At 48.4% G+C, this 21,882-nt stretch overlaps 2 protein-coding genes across 2 annotated transcripts in view; one reads left to right on the top strand and one right to left on the bottom strand.

Moving 5' to 3' along the window:
• CHRDL2 (chordin like 2) overlaps positions 1-20,973 on the top strand; it is a 41,928-nt gene extending 20,955 nt beyond the window's left edge. Inside the window, exons 6-12 of the mRNA XM_071734381.1 lie at positions 507-600; positions 2,092-2,147; positions 3,247-3,415; positions 4,290-4,484; positions 8,821-9,003; positions 18,401-18,493; positions 20,773-20,973. Coding sequence (XP_071590482.1) covers positions 507-600; positions 2,092-2,147; positions 3,247-3,415; positions 4,290-4,484; positions 8,821-9,003; positions 18,401-18,493; positions 20,773-20,852 — 870 coding nt within the window. The 3' untranslated portion in view covers positions 20,853-20,973. The remainder of the gene's footprint in view (positions 1-506; positions 601-2,091; positions 2,148-3,246; positions 3,416-4,289; positions 4,485-8,820; positions 9,004-18,400; positions 18,494-20,772) is intronic.
• Positions 1-21,882, bottom strand: part of SLCO2B1 (solute carrier organic anion transporter family member 2B1) — a 238,989-nt gene that overhangs the window by 31,573 nt on the left and 185,534 nt on the right.

The following is a 21,882-nucleotide window of genomic DNA, read 5'->3' as shown; positions in this document are numbered from 1 at the left end:
AAGGAGAAGGAGAAGGAGAAGGAGAAGGAGAAGGAGAAGGTTCTGGGGAGCCCTTGGAGCATCTTCCAGTGCCTGAAGGGGCTCCAGGAAAGCTGGGGAGGGACTTTGGACAAGGGCCTGGAGGGATGGGATGAGGGGGAAGGGTTTCCAGCTGCAAGAGGGGAGATGGAGAGGAGATCTTGGGGAGGGAGAAATTGTTTGGGGTGAGGGTGCTGAGCCCCTGTCCCAGGGTGCCCAAGGAAGCTGTGGCTGCCCCATCCCTGGCAGTGTCTCAGCCCAGGTTGGATGGGGCTTGGAGCAACCTGGGCTGTGGGAGGGGTCCCTGCACATCCAGGGGTTGGGACTGGAGGAGCTGGAAGGTCCCTTCCAGCCCAACCCATTCTCTGGTTCTGTCTGAAGTTGGGATTTATTCATTTGAAGCCCTGACTCCCAAGATTGGGGACGTGGGGCCCTGTCCCCACCTTTCCAGGTGCTGACTCTGTGGTTTTTTTGCTCCTCTCTCCCAGGAAGGGCAGATTTACTGTGGTTTGGTGACCTGCCCAGAGCTCTTGTGCTCCTCTCCCTTTTCCGTGCCAGATTCCTGCTGCCAGGTGTGCAAAGGTAAGGAGGGACCCAGGAGCAAGGTCTGGGGATTTTGGGAGTCTCTCTTGTAAATCTGGTCACTCCCTCTCTCTGGGTCCCACCAGAAAATAAAAATTATCTTTTTTTAAATTTTTTTTCTCTCTTTTTAAAAAAATTATTATTTATTATTATTTATTATATTTATTATATTTTATTATTTTTTTATTTTTTAATTATTTTTTATTATTTATTATTATTTTCCTTTTTTCCCCTTTTCTTTTTACTTTTCTATTTTCTTTTTTCTCTTTTTTCTTTTTTTTCTTTTTTTAATTTATTTTTCTTTTTTTAATTTATTTTATTTTTTATTATTTTCCTTTTTTCCCTTTTCTTTTTACTTTCTATTTTCTTTTTTCTCTTTTTTCTTTTTTCTCTTTTTTCTTTTTTCCCTTTTATTTTTACTTTTCTTTTTATTTTTCTTTTTTTGCCTTTTGTTTTTCTTTTTTCTTTTTTCCTTTTTTTCTTTCTTTTATATTCTTTTATATTTTATTTTTATTTTCTATTTTTATTTTTTATATATTTATTTTATATGTATAATTATTAATATATAAAATATATTTATATATTTATGAATATATAATATATATTCCTTTTTATTAATATAAAAATATACTTATATTTATATTTATATTTATATTTATATTTATATTTATATTTATATTTATATTTGGAAGGCCATGGTGGTCTCCTGGCCATGAATGAGCTCCCAAACCCTTCTGCAAGTTGTGTTCCATCCCCTGGGTTCCCTCATGCAGCTGGGGCATGACTTTGACTCCCTGAAAAATATTTCAGATTTTTTTTGATCATCCCCAGCCCCTCATCCTCCACCTCTGGGGTGTTTCCCTGCCATTAAACTGCAGAAGCTTCAAGGTCATCTCTGTCTTGGAGCTTTTGGGGTTTGGGTTTTAGGGTTTTTTTGGGGTTTTGGGTTTTTTGGGTTTGGAGAAAACCCCAACATGCCTGGGGTTGGAACTGGGTGATCCTGAAGATCCTTTCCAACCCATCCCAAGATTCTCTGAATACTCAGTGAGGATAAAAGGATTTTTTTTGAGGGATATGGGTCCTGTTTCTTTGGGTGATGTGCTCCATGTTCCAAGTTGCAGGACCAGGTACATTTGGTCACCCAGAAAACAAATCCTCATCCAGCCCTGCAGGATCTGGAGAGGGATTTTCCATAAGAGAGGGCAAGGAAATGGTTCCAAACTGGAGGAGAAAAGGTTTAGCCTGGATGTTAGGAAGAAATCCTTCAGTAGGAGGGTGCTGAGACCCTGGAACAGAATTCCCAGGGAAATTGTGGCTTCCTCTTCCCTGGAAGTGTTCAAATCCAGGTTGGATGAGGCTTGGAGCATCCTGGGATGGATGAGCTGCATCCCATAACAGGGAGCTTGGAGGAGATGATCCCAAAAGTTTCTTCCAACCTCAAACATTCTATGATTTTTTTTTTTTTTAATTTTTTTTTTCTCTCTCTTCCAGATGGTTCCTACGAGAAGCCCCCAGAAGAGGAACCCCTGCAGTTAAACAGAGGTGTTGTACGTGACCTTTGCATTTTCCAGCTCAGGTTCTTGCTCCTGGCACAGCCCCAGGGAATGGGCCAAAGGAAACCACCCCCCCCTTGGCCATGGTGCAGAGAAATGATCCCCAAGAGCTCCTTGGAGAGCAGCCCCAGGGGCACCTGGTTTGCTGGACCAAGTCTTGGTGTTGGCTCTGGGTGAGGGGACAATCAGCAAAGAGAGAGACCTTAAAACTCTTGTCCTCTTCCTCTGAAGCCTCTCTGAGGTCTTTGGAAAAGGAGAAAACCTTTGGGAAGTGGAAATCTTGGACAATTCTTCTTGGCCAACCTGGCTGGAGTTGGCCACAACTGAGGAAAACGGGCAAAGGAGGCTCAGAGGTGACCAAGAGGCAGAAGTGACTCTTATCCATAGGATCAGGTGGCCCAAATCCCTCTCTGGGAGCTTTTCCTGTAGGATCTGAAGTCTCCTTGGGACTCCAAGGTGTCCTGCATCCCAGTTGTAGCTTCTGGACCTGGCCCCCAGAGTGCTTTCCCCAAGTTGTTTGTACCAGCATCCCCAGGAAGGAAAAAAGTGATTCCTTGGCTCCTGAGGGTGGATTCCTGGTGCCATTTCAGAGCTGGGTGGGATTAGGGTCACTCACAGCTCCTGGCCCTGCCCTTTTCCATACTGCTGGAATGCCAAGGTCCCACCTCCACCACCTCTAAAACCTCCAAAAAAGACCCAAGGGGACCCTTTTTGCTTGTCCCAGGAGTTTGCTCTGGGAAGCCTGAGATGCTCTGGGGATTTCAGCCCCACACCAACCTTCCTGGTGCCCACCAGGGAATGGCCCGTCCTCACCTCTCTGATCCTGGCTGGATCACAGATTCCAGTCCTCAGTTTCCCAGCAATTATCTGGGAATAAAGATGGGAATAAACCATCCCATTTCACTGCCTGTGGGAGTGGTGCAATGGGTTGAGCTCTTGGGCTGCTGGAAGTCGTGCAGGAAGGACCCCCCCTGGCTTTTTCCAGAAGTTTTGGAGTGAGAACAACCCAACTGCCTAGAGTTGGGGGTCTGAGACCCCCTTTTTTTTTTTTTTGAGACCCTTTTCTTTTTTTTTTTTCTCTGACTCCTCACAGAGGCACTCACAGGAACAGTGCTTGGGACAAGGGATGGGCAGGAAGCCACCAGGAGCCACCATGTCCTCTGTTCTCAGTTCTTCCCTGGAATTCATTCCCAGGAGGTTTAAACCCAAAGGAGGAGGTGGCACCACCATGAAGATCGTCTTGAAAGAGAAGCACAAGAAAGGTAAGAGATGGAGGAACCTAAGGTGGCATCTCCAGGACTTGGAATTCTCCATGGAATCTATTTCAGCAGGAGGTTTCTCCCACCAGCTCCTAATTCCTGCTCTCCCTGCTGGCCCTCAGCCTCCTGCCTGGATGAATCCACCACTTCCCAAAAAGGATGGGGAGAAGATTGGTCCTTGGGGTGGTTTTTTTTTTTTTTTTTTTGGAGATCTGGGACCTCAGAAGGGATGTGCTCACCTGGAAGACCCCAGGACCTGCAAAGGGACAGGGATTTTCCTCCTTGAACTCATCCACCACGTGCTGGGGCTGTCCCAGGGCTCTGGTCCTTCTCCTGGAGAAGAGAGCAGGGAAATGAGACGAGAGGCAACCCCATGGAGCCAAAGGGGGAACAGACACATCCCTTCTCCTCTTGGGGACTTTTTGTCTCCAAAAGGCCTCTCCAATCCTTGGAGAGGAAGCCCAGGAGGAAATTTTAGGACCTCCAAAAATGTTCATGCAGAAGACAGCAGATGGCACTCTTCACTCTGCTTCATTCCTCTGGCAGCCTCAGGGAGACCTTGGGCTTCCAGAGGTTTGGTGACACCTTGGCCACATTTCCCATTTGCCCCACACTGGGGTGGTTGATCCCAGCACCTTCCATCACCTCCATCCTGGTCCCCAAATCCCATGGCACCTCCTGGATGGAGCGACAGCAACATCCTCACTTCCAGTGGTCCTGGAGGTGCTGCCAGGAGACCACGTTCCTCAAAAGCCCCATTTGGGAGGTGATGGAATGTGCTGAGCTCCATCAGGCCCTGGGCATAGAAAAGAGGATGAAAGAGGATCCATGAAAGGGGATTTATTTCTGGCAACTCTTTTCTCTCTCTCTCCTCCAGCCTGTGTTTACAACGGGAAGACTTATTCCCATGGAGAAGTCTGGCATCCCATCTTCAGGCTCTATGGCCTCCTGCCCTGCATCCTCTGCACTTGTAGGGATGGGGTCCAGGATTGCCAGAAAATCACCTGTCCCAAGGAGTATCCCTGTGACTATCCAGAGAAAGTCGATGGGAAATGCTGTAAAATCTGCCCAGGTAGGTGGGATCTCAGCTGCTTTCCCTTTCCTTCCACTTGCGTTGGGTTAAAACCCCAGGAAGATGTTTAGGGATTCACATCACTGGTGATTTGGGTTCCCATTCAGCAGAGCAAGGACTGAGCTAAGGGTTGATCCAAGGGACTGATCCAAGGTGAGGAAGCTGCACCAAATTCCATTAATTAGTAGTCCAGAGAGGGATGCCCCAGGAGGAAGAGTCTTCAAACAGGTAGAAGATGCTTTTTTTTTTTGAAGAGAGGACTCAGTCTCCTGTCCAGACCTCCAACTGGGACAAGAAAACCTGGGGTTAAATTCTGGCAGCTGGTTTGAGCTTAGGAGGGCACATTCTGAGGGCTGAGTTTGCTGCTGCACTCATGGTTTGGTTTGAATTTGGGTTGAGGTCCCCATCCCAGGAAAGGATGGAGCTATTGGGATGGATCGGGATGATTCTGGGACATGGTGGAACCATGGGACCTCTTCTTGTTCATCTTTGATGGGTTTGGGGTCTCTCAGCTGCTTCTTGGCCACGGGAAAGCTTCTCTACTCTAAAGCTCAGAACTGGCAATGATGTGGCAGAACTTGAGACCTTTTCCTGCCCCCAGTGAAGGTTTCACCTTCCTGCACCATCATTCAGCAGCAGATTCTTGGGTGAGGGAACCCCCTCTGCTTTCCTGGAGAAACTGAAGATTTCTGGGGGCCTTTGAGCAGCAGAAGTTTCTGGGTGATCTCTGCTGTGCATCTTCGAGGTGGTTCCATGGAAGGAGAACAAGCAAGAAAGGGTTTTGCTAGACTTAAAAATGGGGGAAAAGGGTGCAAAATCCTCCCAGTTGGGATTTCCAAGGTTTTCCAGCCCCTGAGAACAGAGGTGGCTGCAGATGCAGCAGAAGTTTCTGGGTGATCTCTGCTGTGCATCTTCAAGGTGGTTTCATGGAGGGAGAACAAGCAAGAAGGGGTTTTGCTAGACTTAAAAATGGGGAAAAAGGGTGCAAAATCCTCCCAGTTGGGATTTCCAAGGATTTCCAGCCTCTGAACACAGAGGTGGCTGCAGATGCAGCAGAAGTTTCTGGATGACCTCTGCTGTGCATCTTCGAGGTGGTTTCATGGAGGGAGAACAAGCAAGAAGAGCTTTTGCTAGAATTAAAAATGGGGGCAAAAAAGGTGCAAAATCCTCCCAGTTGGGATTTCCAAGGATTTCCAGCCTCTGAGCACAGAGGTGGCTGCAGATGCAGCAGAAGTTTCTGGGTGATCTCTCTGTGCATCTTTGAGGTGGTTTCATGGAAGGAGAACAAGCAAGAAGGGGTTTTGCTAGACTTAAAAATGGGGGAAAAGGGTGCAAAATCCTCCCAGTTGGGATTTCCAAGGTTTTCCAGCCCCTGAGCACAGAGGTGGCTGCAGATGCATCAGAAGTTTCTGGGTGACCTCTGCTGTGCATCTTCGAGGTGGTTTCATGAGGGAGAACAAGCAGGAGGCTTTTCCATGCTTAAAAATGGGGGCAAAAAGGGTGCAAAATCCTCCCAGTTGGGATTTCCAAGGTTTTCCAGCCCCTGAGCACAGAGGTTCTGGGATGGCTTCCCCAAGGGGGAGGAGTGAAGAGCAGAAGCTCAGCTTGTTTTAATAAGGTTTCTGATCTGTTTATGAGCAGGATTTATGACGTGGGGCCTGGTGGGAATGGGATGTGATGACTGGAGCAGAGCCCTTCCAGCCTTTTATTCCCATTATAGAGGGACTTTCTGCTTTTTTTAAGGCTACAACTTTCTCTGCTGGGATCTCTTGTCTGCAGTTATTTCCAGTTAGACACTCTCAGCCAGCCAAAAGGTTTGTTTTTTTTTTTCTCTCCTTGCTTTCCAGTACTCACAGAGAGCAATCACACACCCACTCGTGGCTCAGCCAAACTCCAGGCTTGTCCTTGCATGGAGGTTTCACCCATCTTCTTTTTCCAGGCTCTTTCCATCATTCTCCTCCTTTTCCTCCTTTGTACCCAGGAGCTTTGGGGTGAAAGGATCTCGAGTTGCACCAAGGAGGTTTAGATTGGATGTTGGAGGAAAATTCTTCATTAAAAGGATAATTAAACACTGGCCCAAGATGCCCAAGGAGGTGGTTGAATCCCCATCCCTGGAGGGGTTTAAAAGATGGGGAAATGTGGTGCTGAGGGATCTGGTTTGAGCCCTGGGCTTGGTGGGGTTGGGTTTAGGGTTGGTGGAGTGAGTGTAGGGTTGGGCTCAATGGGCTCAAAGATCCTTTCCAACTTTTGGGAAGCACTGAGTGGTTTCTCCTTCCAAAAGGGGAACTCCAAACCCCAAGGGAATTGCTGCAAGGAGGAGGAATCCACCATGGCTCCTTGGGGCAGAGGTGGTACCCAGGACCTTTGGCTTCTTCCCCAACACTTTTGGCCATCGAGTGGCTCTGGAGTGAAGCTCTGGGCTTGCTAAATAAATCTTGCACCTTCAGAGACCTTTTTATTCCTCCTGTCTTGAGGCTGGGGTTTCTTTGATGGTTGGAAAGAGCAGCCCTGAAGTGGGGGAAAGTGGAGTGGGCTGGGATGGACGTTGTCTCCCACCTGGGCCTTGCAGTGGCAGAGGGGAGGGGGTGGGCTCTGGGCTTCTTAATTTTATGTCACTTTGAATTCTCATTTTCCCTGGCTGGAAAAAAAAAAAAAACCAACAAAAAAACCCAACCCAACCCACTTTAAATTGGGATTTCCATCCCCTTGCTGAGATGAAGCAGCTCAGGACCTCCCCAGAAATCACAGGGGAGAGCAGAATCAGACCTGAAATAAGTGTCCTCCTAAAATAAACCCCAGGCCTCTATTTATAGCCAAACTTTTCTTTTGAGTAGTGTAAAAAAGCTCCAGCATCCAAAGTGAGGGGGAGAACAAGGCTAAATTCAGCAGCCCTGGGCTCCTCTGCCTTCCAGGGACCACAACCAAAGGCAATAAATCTCCTTCCAAAACCATGAGGGATTCTTAATTACTCCAGAAACATTCCCCCCATCTTCTCCAAAAAATAAAAAAAAAAAAAATTCAAAACTGAGCTGCTCTTCTTCACCAGGGATGCTGAAAAAAAACCACATCAGGTCCTGCTGGTGTCCCTGGTCTTGGTGTCCCTGTTGCTGCATCTGATGTGGGGAGGGGGATGAACCCATCCTGAGCTGGGCATGGTTCCCAGGAAACTTGGCCATGGTGTTGGATCCCCTCCTGTGGGCTCATCCCTTTGTTTCCTGACGTTGCTCCTCAGGGATGGCAAGATGGGAAAATGGGGAATCCAGCCTGGGCTTTGTGGTGGTGGTGGTGGCACCAAGGTCCTTGCTGCAGATGCAGGAGATCCAGGTGGAGAAAATCCCTGGGTGGGCATCTCCCATCTCCCTGGGATCATCTTCCAATCTCAGCCCTGCAGATGGGACTCCAGGAGCCAAGGTGCCACTCAGGGATGTGGCATCAAGCCCACTTTTCCCTCAACTTCATTCCTCAGGTGACCTCCTGCAAAGTCCCTTCCATCCCAACCAGGTTGCCCAGGGCAGGGCTGGAGTCTCAATCCCTGATGGATTTCAAAGCTGTGGAGATGTGGTCCTGAAGGACATGGTTTGGTGGTGGCCTTGGCTTGGATTTGATGATCCTAAAGGTCTTTTCCAACCAAATGCTGCTCAGGTAGCCAAGAAGGCCAATGGCATCCTGGGCTGGCTGAGGAAGAGCGTGGCCAGCAGGTCCAGGGAAGGGATTCTGCCCCTGTGCTCAGCTCTGGGGAGGCCAGAGCTTGAGTCCTGTGTCCAGTTCTGGGCCCCTGAGCTCAGGAAGGAGCTTGAGGTGCTGGAGCAGGTCCAAAGGAGGCAACTGGGCTGGTGAAGGGATCCAGCAGAAATGCTGTGAGGAAGGGCTGAGGGAGCTGGGGGTGTTGAGGCTGGAGAAGAGGAGGCTCAGGGGAGACCTCATCACTCTCTCCAAGTCCCTGAAAGGAGGTTGGAGCCAGGGGGGGGTTGGGCTCTTTTCCCAGGCAACTCTCAGCAAGACAAGAGGCCATGGTCTCAAGTTGTGCCAGGGGAGGTTTAGGTTGGACATTAGAAAGAATTTCTTGCTGGAGAGGGGGATCAGGCATTGGAATGGGCTGCCCAGGGAAGGGGTGGATTCTCCATCCCTGGAGCTCTTTCAAAAGAGCCTGGATGTGGCACTGAGTGCCATGGGCTGGGAACCACGGGGGGAGTGGATCAAGGGTTGGACTTGAGGAGCTCTGAGCTCCCTTCCAACCCAGACAATTCTAGGATTCTCTGATTCAAATCAACTCTGACTCTGTCATTCTATGATTCTGTTTAATGAATTCTTGTGCTTCTCTTTGGTTTTTGCCCAGAAACCAGAGTCAAACCCACTGATGAAATGGTCACCCCTCGATGCAGCAAGAACCCCAACCATGTCCTGGTCTACCTGTTTGTGCCACCCAGCTCAGAGACCTCCAAGGAGATCCTCAGGACCATGGCAATCGAGAAGGAGGCCACAGAAGAGGTGGAAATCTACAACTGGAAGTTGATTAAAGGTGGGGCCCACAATGAAAGCAGCCAACACTTCCATTGAGGTGTGTCTGGGGCTTCCAGAGAAATGTGGAATGGGTTGGGTTGGAAGGGACCTTCAGGATCCTTGAATTCCAACCCCTGGATGGGCAGGGACCCCTCCCACAGCCCAGGTTGCTCCAAGCCCCATCCAACCTGGGCTGAGACACTGCCAGGGATGGGGCAGCCACAGCTTCCTTGGGCACCCTGGGACAGGGGCTCAGCACCCTCACCCCAAACAATTTCTCCCTCCCCAAGATCTCCTCTCCATCTCCCCTCTTGCAGCTGGAAACCCTTCCCCCTCATCCCATCCCTCCAGGCCCTTGTCCAAAGTCCCTCCCCAGCTTTCCTGGAGCCCCTTCAGCCACTGGAAGCTGCTCCAAGGGCTCCCCAGAACCTTCTCCTCCTTCTCCTTCTCCTTCTCCTTCTCCTTCTCCTCTCCTCATCCCTTTCTCTTTTTATCCCACTGTACCCCACAACACCCTCCAGAGACACAAGCACGTGGACAAACAAGGCAAAAGCTTTGGGGTTTTTCCTCCAAACCTGCCCAACTCTCATGAAAAACAAAGAAAAAAAATCATCCCTCTGGTCATTTGGTCATTCTACAGTTTTGCTTTTTTTTTTTTTTTTTTTTTGCTTTTTTACTTCCAGTCCACCCCTCACTGGGACCAAAGCTTCCAGAGCTGCTGCCAAGGTGTGCACAGGGGGTGTGAATTGCCCCCACCCCACTTTTTTGGGTGTCTGGTTTGGGATGATTCTCTTGGTGTTTCCATCCAATTACTCCCATCTCTTGCTCTGTCCCCAGACTTTTACCTTTCCAAGAATGTTATGGACCCCAGGAGCACATCTCCACCTGCTCCAGCAGATATTTGTGTTGTGATTTTTTTGGAAGGTTTTGCAGTGCCCCAACCCAAAGTCTCCATGGGACATCTTCAACCCCACTGCAAAAATTTGTTCCTGGAGCAGTCTGAGGTTGGTCCCACTCTACTTATGGCCACAGTGACCCTAAGCCCACGTCCTCAAGACATTTGTAGGCAAATATTCTGCTCTTTTGGGTATGTTCATCACCTCCCCTCTCCCCCCAAGGAGCCCTCCTGGGACGCATCCCCCAAAGGTGGAGAAACTAACTCCAGGGATGTGGATGTCACCCTGTTTCCACCCTCCCCCTTCCATCCTCTGTCCTCCCCCATGTCCCTCTCCCCATCATCCCCTCCTGATGTCCCCAAAACCTCCTTCACAAGGGTACCTTGTAGCTGGGGGACAGCTCTGAGCCTTCTCTCTTTGGGCCCCAGCGTTTCCTCTCCACCCAAACCTTCTCACCCCTTTCTGAGGCCAAAAGCTCCATGTCTGCACGGAGCCCTCAGCCCTGCCAGCCAGGGACAGGGGAGGCCCTTGTCCCCGAGGCCAGCACAGCTCTTTTGCTTGGCAGAGCAAAATGTTACTCTTGGGAAGGAGCACGAGCTCAGTCACACAGGGATCCCTCCTCGCCGTGCTCCATCACTCCACCAACAGAGCAGGGGGTGTGTCTGGGGGGGAAAAAAAAGCTTCAAGTCACACCTGGAACCCATCCATCTGCCTTTTGTATGGGTTTATGGCACCCAGGTGGCCTCATCTGTGTCTCTGCTGGGGTGGTTTCCTCCAGGAGGCAGGAGCTGAGAGGAGGAACCCACGCCAAGAGCCAGCAGAAAGGTTTATCCAGCTTGCTGGGGGTGCTCAGCTCCCAGATGAGCTGCAGGGGAGGCTTCTCCACGTTTTTAGGGGTCTGAAGATCTCCTGGGTTTTGAAATGTGGCTTGGGTTAGAGCAGGAATTAGAAAAGAAAGGGGCAAAGGACAAGAGAAGGATCAGAGTGGGAGCAGTAAGGTTGGGAGGCTCTGTTGGTGACTCCTGCCCTTCCTGGAGGTGCAGTCTGCCCATGGACATCTTTCCCACATTTATCCTGTGAGGCTGTTGGTTAGAGATTGACCAAAATATTCCTTTCTATCCTGAAAACCTGAAAATCCTCCGGGACCTTCAGGAATCTCCAGTGTTCCATCATCCCATCACACCTGGGATGGAGGGGACTTGCATGGTCTGGACCAGACCTTCTCCTGCTCTTCTGGCATGAGCTCAAAGATCTCCATCCAAGGATCCTCATCTTCCAGAGCCACAAACCCCATCCTAAGGGAAGATTTTCCCAATATTCAGCTCACTTGCTCGTGCCTTCTTGTCTCTTTCCCTGCAGATGCCATCAGCCTTTGTCCTCCCTTACACAATTTCAGCAGTTGAGTTTTTTCAGTCTTTTCCTTGATCCCAGAAGTTTCTGCTCCTTTGGTCATTCCCTGGGCTCTGCTCTGGGTTCTCTCTCTGTGCCTTTCCTGAAGCAGAGAAGCCAAAATGGGGCTGAGTTTTGAGATGTGGCTTGGGTTAGAGCAGGAATTATCCCAGGGAGTGAGGACAAGAAAAGGGCAAAGGACAAGAGGAGGATCAGAGTGGGAGCAGTAAGGTTGGGAGGTTCTGTTGGTGACTCCTGCCCTTCCTGGAGGTGCAGTCTGCCCATGGACATCTTTCCCACATTTATCCTGTGAGGTTGTTGGTTAGAGATCGACCAAAATATTCCTTTCTATCCTGAAAACCTGAAAATCCTCCGGGACCTTCAGGAATCTCCAGTGTTCCATCATCCCATCACACCTGGGATGGAGGGGACTTGCATGGTCTGGACCAGACCTCCTCCTGCTCTTCTGGCATGAGCTCAAAGATCTCCATCCAAGGATCCTCATCTTCCAGAGCCACAAACCCCATCCTAAGGGAAGATTTTCCCAATATTCAGCCCTCTGCATCTCCTGCCTCTTTCCCTGCAGATGCCATCAGCCTTTGTCCTCCCTTACACAATTTCAGCAGTTGAGTTTCTTCAGTCTTTTCCTTGATCCCAGAAGTTTCTGCTCCTTTGGTCATTCCCTGGGCTCTGCTCTGGGTTCTCTCTCTCTGTGCCTTTCTTGAAGAACCCAAAATGGGGCTTGGGGTTGTGTCTCAGGCACCCATCTGCCCCCCATGCTCCTGTCTCCCTCCACCCATCAAGGCTTCGTATATCAGGTGATGATGATGATGATGATGATGATGATGATGATGATGATGATGATGATGATGATGACAGATTGAGATGAGATCTTAGGAAGAAATTCTTTGCTGTGAGGGTGGTGAGAGGCCCAGGTTGCCCAAGGTAGGCAGTGTTGAAGCCCAGGGACATGGAGCTTGGAGGAATTTGGTTTCATGGGAGGTTTCCTTGTTCCATGGCAGAGGAGTTGGAGCTGGATGAGCTTGCAGGGCCCTTCAGACCCCAAATCATTCCAGATTTCTATAATTCTGTGACTGAATGACATCATTTCACAGCTCCATGCCACATTGCCTCTTTGGTGGGGCAGCAGCTGCCACCTCCTTATCTCTTCTTGTCACCACCTCATCTTTCCCTACAGCATCATCTGCATCTTCCCCCTGCTCCCCAGCTCCTGGGATCTGTCAGGAACAAACATCCAGACCATGAAGTTCTCAGCCAGCTCCCCAAGGGCTCTTGGGTGAACATTATCGAGGTCGGGTGATTAATCATAGAATCATTTGGGTTGGAAGGGAGCTCAGAGCTCCTCAAGTCCAAGCCTTGATCCACTCCCCCCGTGGTTCCCAGCCCATGGCACTCAGTGCCACATCCAGGCTCTTTGGAAATATCTCCAGGGATGGAGAATCCACCCCTTCCCTGGGCAGCCCATTCCAATGCCTGATCCCCCTCTCCAGCAAGAAATTCTTTCGAATGTCCAACCTAAACCTCCCCTGGCACAACTTGAGACCATGGCCTCTTGTCTTGCTGAGAGTTGCCTGGGAAAAGAGCCCAACCCCCCCCTGGCTCCAACCTCCTTTCAGGGACTTGGAGAGAGTGATGAGGTCTCCCCTGAGCCTCCTCTTCTCCAGCCTCAACACCCCCAGCTCCCTCAGCCCTTCCTCACAGCATTTCTGCTGGATCCCTTCACCAGCCCAGTTGCCTCCTTTGGACCTGCTCCAGCACCTCAAGCTCCTTCCTGAGCTCAGGGGCCCAGAACTGGACACAGGACTCAAGCTCTGGCCTCCCCAGAGCTGAGCACAGGGGCAGAATCCCTTCCCTGGACCTGCTGGCCACGCTCTTCCTCAGCCAGCCCAGGATGCCATTGGCCTTCTTGGCCACCTGGGCACACTGCTGCCTCCTCTTCAGCTTCCTGGCAATCCCAGCTCCCTTTCTGTCACTCTCTGCCCAGCCTGGAGCTCCCCATGGGCTTCTTGTCTTGAACCTCATCCCCTTGGGATCAGCCCAACTCTCCAGTCTCTCCAGGTCCCTCTGCAGAGCCCTCCTGCATTCCAGCTGATCCACACTCCCCCCCAGCTTGGGGAATTTGCTGCTGATGGACTCAATCCCCTATTTAAAAGGTTAAAAGATGTTTATTTCTTGTAGCTCTTGTTTAAAATACCCTCTTGGTTAGTAATGCACTGGGAAAGGCTTCATCAGCCACGGGGATGATAAGCACACCCTCCAGCTCCTTTCCAAGGATAGATCAGAAGGATTTTTGGAACACTTGTTCCTCTCTCTTACATCATTAAAAGTTTTATTATCTCCATCCATTCCCGTCTTTTGTTACTGCTGGGACTTCTTTTCCCCACCCCCTTCAAGACCTCCTTAGTAATCCAAACATCCACGTGATTTCTCCAGGATGTTTTTTGAACTTCCTCTATTAATTTTCCATCTTATTCTGTGACTCTGTGATTTATATGGATCTCTTCCTGCTTCCTCTCCGTGACAAACCCTTTTGATGTGTAATTTCTGCTGGGAATCATGGAAAATCTCTTCACCAAATAAGGGGGGGGACACCAAGTTTTGCTTCTCATCTTCTGCTCCCCAACCACAGCCTGGATGCAGGAGGAGCCTGGGGAAGGATATTCCAGGCATACCTGCCCAGTTTGTCATCCCTGGTTGGGAAATAGGAATTCTTGTAACCCTTAATCCCACAGAAAGGTCACTTCCACTGCTAAATGTAGGTTCTGGATTCCTTGGGGCAAAAATCTGAGTCAGGCCCCTCTGGTAATGGGATGGTGCTGGCACAGACTGGAATATCCATCCCTGCTGAGGTCATCTGGGGGTTCTTGGGGTTTTTTTGGGTTTTTTTGGTTTTTTTTTTTTATTTTGGCCCAGAGGAATTTGAGGGCTGGGGGCAGAAAGATAAAAAATCTTGATCCTTGGATGCTTCCAGGAAAAGAAAACATCCAAGGATGGAGGGGTTGGAGAAGGTGAAGAGTGAGCAAGGAGATGGAGATCTCTGGATCCTCTTGGAATTCTTTATTTTTTTTATGGCTTTAGAGGAGATGAGGCCTCTTCCAGTGGGGGGTGGGTTTCAGAGCAACCAAAATATTGGTTTTTTCACCTGTTTTATGGTGTTGTCCCTGAATTAATGAGCTGCTTTCAAATGAGGTTTCTCCTGACCCTTGGCCAGTCCCAAACTCCCACCAGGTTTCAGCAGCAGCTCCAGGGCATCCCCGTGTCCCTTTTTTAAAATTATTTTAATTTTTATTTGTGCATCCAAACCCAATCCCAGAGCCTGATGCCTCCTGCTCCTCTCCACAGGGATATTTCACCTGACCCAAGAAAATCAGCAAACACTTCCACTGCTAAATGCAGGTTCTGAATTTCCCTTGGGGCAAAACCCTGAGTCAGGCCCCTCTGGTAATGGGATGGTGCTGGCACAGACTGGAATATCCATCCCTGCTGAGGTCATCTGGGGGTTTTTGGGGTTTTTTTGGGGTTTTTCTTTTGTCCTGAAGGAATTTCAGGGCTGGGGGCAGAAAGATAAAAAATCTTGATCCTTGGATGCTTCCAGGAAAAGAAAACATCCAAGGATGGAGGCGTTGGAGAAGGTGAAGAGTGAGCAAGGAGATGGAGATCTCTGGATCCTCTTGGATTTCTTTATTTTTTTTATGGATCTGGAGGAGATGAGGCCTCACCCAGTGGGAGATGGGTTTCAGAGCAACCAAAATATTGGTTTTTTCACCAGTTTTGTGGTGTTGTCCCTGAATTAATGAGCTGCTTTCAAATGAGGTTTCTCCTGATCCTTGGCCAGTCCCAAACTCCCACCAGGTTTCAGCAGCAGCTCCAGGGCATCCCCGTGTCCCTTTTTTTAAATTCTTTTAATTTTTATTTGTGCATCCAAACCCAATCCCAGAGCCTGATGCCTCCTGCTCCTCTCCACAGGGATATTTCACCTGACCCAAGAAAATCAGCAAACACTTCCACTGCTAAATGCAGGTTCTGGATTTCCCTTGGGGCAAAACCTTGAGTCAGGCACCTCTGGTAATGGGATGGTGCTGGCACAGACTGGAATATCCATCCCTGCTGAGGTCATCTGGGGGTTCTTGGGGTTTTATGGGGTTTTTCTTTTGTCCTGAAGGAATTTGAGGGCTGGGGGCACAAAGATGGAAAACTTGATCCCTGGATGCTTCCAGGAAAAGAAAATATCCAAGGATGGAGGGGTTGGAGAAGGTGAAGAGTGAGCAAGGAGATGGAGATCTCTGGATCCTCTTGGATTTCTTTATTTTTTTTATGGATCTGGAGGAGATGAGGCCTCTTCCAGTGGGAGATGGGATTCAGAGCAACCAAAATATTGTTTTTTTCACCAGTTTTGTGGTGTTGTCCCTGAATTAATGAGCTGCTTTCAAATGAGGTTTCTCCTGACCCTTGGCCAGTCCCAAACTCCCACCAGGTTTCAGCAGCAGCTCCAGGGCATCCCCGTGTCCCTTTTTTAAATTATTTTAATTTTTATTTGTGCATCCAAACCCAATCCCAGAGCCTGATGCCTCCTGCTCCTCTCCACAGGGATATTTCACCTGACCCAAGAAAATCAGCAAACACTTCCACTGCTAAATGCAGGTTCTGGATTTCCCTTGGGGCAAAACCCTGAGTCAGGCCCCTCTGGTAATGGGATGGTGCTGGCACAGCCTGGAATATCCATCCCTGCTGAGGTCATCTGGGGGTTCTTGGGGTTTTTGGGGGTTTTTCTTTTGTCCTGGAGGAATTTGAGGGCTGGGGGCACAAAGATGGAAAACTTGATCCCTGGATGCTTCCAGGAAAAGAAAATATCCAAGGATGGAGGGGTTGGAGAAGGTGAAGAGTGAGCAAGGAGATGGAGATCTCTGGATCCTCTTGGATTTCTTTATTTTTTTTATGGCTTTGGAGGAGATGAGGCCTCTCCCAGTGGGAGATGGGATTCAGAGCAACCAAAATATTGTTTTTTTCACCAGTTTTGTGGTGTTGTCCCTGAATTAATGAGCTGCTTTCAAATGAGGTTTCTCCTGACCCTTGGCCAGTCCCAAACTCCCACCAGGTTTCAGCAGCAGCTCCAGGGCATCCCCGTGTCCCTTTTTTAAAATTCTTTTAATTTTTATTTGTGCATCCAAACCCAATCCCAGAGCCTGATGCCTCCTGCTCCTCTCCACAGGGATATTTCACCTGACCCAAGAAAATCAGCAAACACTTCAACTGCTAAATGCAGGTTCTGGATTTCCCTTGGGGCAAAACCTTGAGTCAGGCACCTCTGGTAATGGGATGGTGCTGGCACAGACTGGAATATCCATCCCTGCTGAGGTCATCTGGGGGTTCTTGGGGTTTTTGGGGTTTTTTTTGGGGTTTTTTGGGTTTTGTGGTTTTTTTTTTTGGCCCAGAGGAATTTCAGGTCTGGGGGCAGAAAGATTAAAAATCTTTATCCCAGGATGCTTCCAGGAAAGGAAAACATCCAAGGATGGAGGGGTTGGAGAAGGTGAAGAGTGAGCAAGGAGATGGAGATCTCTGGATCCTCTTGGAATTCTTTATTTTTTTTATGGATCTGGAGGAGATGAGGCCTCCTCCAGTGGGAGATGGGTTTCAGAGCAACCAAAATATTGTTTTTTCACCTGTTTTATGGTGTTGTCCCTGAATTAATGAGCTGCTTTCAAATGAGGTTTCTCCTGACCCTTGGCCAGTCCCAAACTCCCACCAGGTTTCAGCAGCAGCTCCAGGGCATCCCCGTGTCCCTTTTTTAAAATTCTTTTAATTTTTATTTGTGCATCCAAACCCAATCCCAGAGCCTGATGCCTCCTGCTCCTCTCCACAGGGATATTTCACCTGACCCAAGAAAATCAGCAAACACTTCCACTGCTAAATGCAGGTTCTGGATTTTCCTTGGGGTAAAAATCTGAGTCAGGCCCCTCTGGTAATGGGGTGGTGCTGGCACAGACTGGAATATCCATCCCTGCTGAGGTCATCTGGGTTTTTTTGGGGGGTTTTGGGGTTTTTTCTTTTGTCCTGAAGGAATTTCAGGGCTGGAGGCAGAAAGATAAAAAATCTTGATCCTTGGATGCTTCCAGGAAAAGAAAACATCCAAGGATGGAGGGGTTGGAGAAGGTGAAGAGTGAGCAAAGAGATGGAGATCTCTGGATCCTCTTGGATTTCTTTATTTTTTTTATGGCTTTAGAGGAGATGAGGCCTCTTCCAGTGGGGGGTGGGTTTCAGAGCAACCAAAATATTGGTTTTTTTCAGCTGTTTTATGGTGTTGTCCCTGAATTAATGAGCTGCTTTCAAATGAGGTTTCTCCTGACCCTTGGCCACTCCCAAACTCCCACCAGGTTTCAGCAGCAGCTCCAGGGCATCCCCCTGTCCCTTTTTTAAAATTCTTTTAATTTTTATTTGTGCATCCAAACCCAATCCCAGAGCCTGATGCCTCCTGCTCCTCTCCACAGGGATATTTCACCTGACCCAAGAAAATCAGCAAACACTTCCACTGCTAAATGCAGGTTCTGGATTTCCCTTGGGGCAAAACCCTGAGTCAGGCCCCTCTGGTAATGGGATGGTGCTGGCACAGACTGGAATATCCATCCCTGCTGAGGTCATCTGGGGGTTCTTGGGGTTTTTTTGGGGTTTTTCTTTTGTCCTGAAGGAATTTGAGGGCTGGGGGCAGAAAGATAAAAAATCTTGATCCTTGGATGCTTCCAGGAAAGGAAAACATCAGAGGATGGAGGGGTTGGAGAAGGTGAAGAGTGAGCAAGGAGATGGAGATCTCTGGATCCTCTTGAATTTCTTTATTTTTTTTATGGCTTTGGAGGAGATGAGGCCTCTCCCAGTGGGGGGTGGGTTTCAGAGCAACCAAAATATTGGTTTTTTTCACCAGTTTTGTGGTGTTGTCCCTGAATTAATGAGCTGCTTTCAAATGAGGTTTCTCCTGATCCTTGGCCAGTCCCAAACTCCCACCAGGTTTCAGCAGCAGCTCCAGGGCATCCCCGTGTCCCTTTTTTTAAATTCTTTTAATTTTTATTTGTGCATCCAAACCCAATCCCAGAGCCTGATGCCTCCTGCTCCTCTCCACAGGGATATTTCACCTGACCCAGACCAAGAAAATCAGCAAAGAGGACTTCAAGCAAGAAGCCCAAAACTTCAGGCTGATCACCAGGACGAACGAAGGCAAGGAGACAAAAATCTCATTTTTTAAACATTATTTTTATTTTTTTTTTTTTAATTTTCTCCCCGTGTTTTGCTGCAGAAATCCCTGATGGGGGCTGAACCTCAGGGTTGTGCAAACAGGGTTGGGTTTGGGGTGACCTCTCCAGGAAGACTCCTGGGTTGGAAAGGGCAGCCAGCTTTCTAAAAGTGGATGCAGGCTTGTGAAATCCTAAAAAAAGCTTTGTCTCTCCCCAAGCCAGCAAGCCTGATTTTTTTTAATTTTTTTTTTTGTGTGTGTGTGTTTTGGTTTGGTTTTATATTTAATCCATCTGGCCTTACGGGGAGAAAAAAAAAATCAAAAAAAAAAAAAAAATCAAAAATGATGCAAGGGATTTGAAAAAAAAAAAAAACACAACCAAACAAAAAACTCTTGAAATATTTATTTTTTTTTTTTAAAAAAAAAAAAGAGGAAAAAAAAATCATTTTTCATGTTCTTGGATCAAATGCACATGCTGAGGGTGCCTGTGCTGGGCTGCTTCCCCCTGGCTGCCTCTTCCCTGGGCTTTGGGTTTGGATCAGAACCATCCCTGTACCATCCAGCACCCCCAGCTCACTGCACAGACTGGGATGGGCTCTGCTGCCCAGTGCAAACCAGTATAACCAGTGCAAACCAGTATGCCCACTGCAAACCAGTATACCCAGTGCAAACCAGTCTAACCAGTGCAAGCCAGAGCTTCTTTTTGGGTTTTTTTTCCACCTCTCTGCTATGAAAGGGGTTGGGGGGAGCTTTGGGCTCCTTTTTTTGGGTTTTTTTCCATCTCTCTGCCATGGGAGGGGTTGGGGGAGCTTTGGGATCCTTTTTGTTGGGGTTGTTCTCCACCTTTTTGCTGTATGAGGGGTTCTGGGGGGAGCTTTGGGCTCCTTTTTGGGGTGTTTTCTATCTCTCTGCTTTGGGAGGGGTTGGGGGAGCTTTGGGCTCCTTTTTTTGGGGTGTTTTCCATCTCTCTGATATGAAAGGAGTTGGGGGGAATTTTGGGGTCCTTTTTGGGGTATTTTCCATCTCTCTTGCAGGAGGGATTAGGAGGAGCTTTAAACTCTTTTTTGGGGGGTATTTTCCATCTTTCTGCTATGAAAGGGGTTGGGGAGAGCTTTGGGCTCCTTTTTTTGGGGTGTTTTCCATCTCTCTGATGCAGGAGGGGTTGGGGAGAGTTTTTGGGTCCTTTTTTTTGGGGTGTTTTCCATGTCCCTTCTGTGAAAGGGGTCTGGGGGAGCTTTGAGCTAATTTTTTGGGGTTTTTTTCCATCTTTCTGCTATGAAAGGGGTTGGGGGGAGCTTTAAGCTCTTTTTTTGGGGTGTTTTCCATCTCTGCTGTGGGAGGAGTTTGGGGGAGCTTTGGGCTCCTTTTTGGGGTGTTTTCCACCTCTCTGCTGCAGGAGAGGTTTGGGGGAGCTGTGGGATCCTTTTTTTGGGGTGTTTTCCATCTCTCTGTTCTGGGAGGGGTTGGGGGGAGCTTTGGGATCCTTTTTGGGGTGTTTTCCAGCTCTCTGCTTTGGGGGAGATCCCTGGAAACCCCAAAAAATTAAAAAATGGGAATTTGGGAAGGGAGTTGGGAAAGATGAACCTGAAAGGTCCCTTCCAACCCAAACCCTTCTGTGGTTCTGATCCTGGAGATGATCCTAAGAACTCAAAATCAAGCAGATTAAAGCAGAGAGGGGGGATTTCTCCCTTTTTCAGACTAAGATCCTGGTTTTTTAGGAAAATTGTGGGGCAGGTGGGTGCTGGCATCTTCTCCCTGGAGACAGGACCAGAGGAAATGGGTTCAAGTTGTACCAAAAGGAGAGGTTCAGGAAAAAAAAATCCTCCCTGGAACAGGGGTGAAACATTAGGAGAAGATGCCCAGGGAGGTGGTAGAGTTGCCATCCCTAAAAAAAAAAAAAAAAATGGGTGGATGTGGTGCTTCAGGAGATGCTTTAGGATTTCTGGTGTAGGGCTGGCACTTGAAGGCCCTTCCCAACCACCAGGATTCCAGTGATTTCCAGGGAAAGCCTTGGGAATTCCATTGCAAGGGGTTTATAGGGCCCTTCTTGACCTCAAAGACCATTTTAATGGTAAAATGGGAAATCCAAGAGTTATTTCTGGGATTTATTCAAGTGATGGGATGCTCTGGCCACCAAGTTGGGTTTTTTTCTCTCCATCTCCCTCCCAGCACATTCCTGGGGGTTCCCAAAGTGCAGGGGGTGCTTTAAATTTGGGTTTTCTTGCTCCCAGGGTGCTTTCTGAGCCCATTTCTGCTCCTCCAGGTCACTGGAATATTTTCCGAGCGCAGACGTCGGAGCTGAGGATGACGGAGAGCCCGGAGAAAGAAGCCAAGAACTTGTAAAGGGAAAAAAAAAAAAAAGGAAAATACAAACCCAAACTTTAACCTTGCTATTGATTTATCTACACCCACGCTCATACACATATACCAAAAAAAAAAAAACAAAAAAAAAACCAAAAAAAACCAAAAAAAAAAAAAAGGAGAAAAAAAAACCCGAACAAAAGTTGCATCATGACACAGCAATAAAGGATCCACGAGTGGAAAATGACAAAAATTTGGGTAAAAGAACCCAACTGAACCTTCCTGCAACCACAGCCATGGAAGTGCCTCTTTCCAGAGGGAGAAAGAGTGGAAAAGTGGGAGCAGAGGTGGGATCCATCCCTGCCCTCCCCTGGCATTACAGAGCATCACCAGGTTTTCCATCCTTTTTTTTACCTCCTGCTGCCTAAAGGGTGACTTGGAAAGGAGGAAAAACCATCCCTGGATTTTTTCCATGATCTGCAAAGGGTTTCTTTGCCTGACCACCCTCCCAAAGGATGTTTCTTGGAAAATCTTGGGTCTTTTCTCTTCTGGAAGGATATTTTTATTTTTTTTTTTTCCCCTTTTTTGCAGGTCACCTGCAGATGTAGTTTTGGGGAGTTCCCACCTGCTGACAGGGTCTGAGCCCCTGAATGCTGCACTAAGGTTGCTACTGAGCATCTAATTATGCTATAAATTTATATATATATCCTACCTAATATCTGCTGGGCTGTATTCCCAGGAGGGGCATCTCCCAAAGGATGAACAGAACCATTTCTGCAGCGTGGGGAAGGGGGTGTCCAGCAGTATTCACCCTCTTCCCATCAGGAACCAGCTTTGGGGGATTTTTTTTCAGGTTGTTGCCACCCATGTATTTATCCCCGGGTTCTTCTTTTCTTCTTGTTTTGATAAATCTATTTATTTTGAGATCCAGAGCAGTCTGAGAAATCTGATTAAAGTGTTTTCTTGATTCAGCCCCCTGTGCCAGCTCTCCTTGGTAGGATTTGAGGGGTGGTGGTGGTGGGGGGGGGGGTCTCATTGGGACCACAGAACCTCAGGAAACATCCTCAGGGTA

This window comes from Heliangelus exortis, chromosome 1 (genome assembly GCF_036169615.1).
Source record: "Heliangelus exortis chromosome 1, bHelExo1.hap1, whole genome shotgun sequence".
In the NCBI taxonomy this organism is placed as follows: domain Eukaryota; kingdom Metazoa; phylum Chordata; class Aves; order Apodiformes; family Trochilidae; genus Heliangelus; species Heliangelus exortis.
This window is presented reverse-complemented; position numbering and strand designations above follow the sequence as displayed.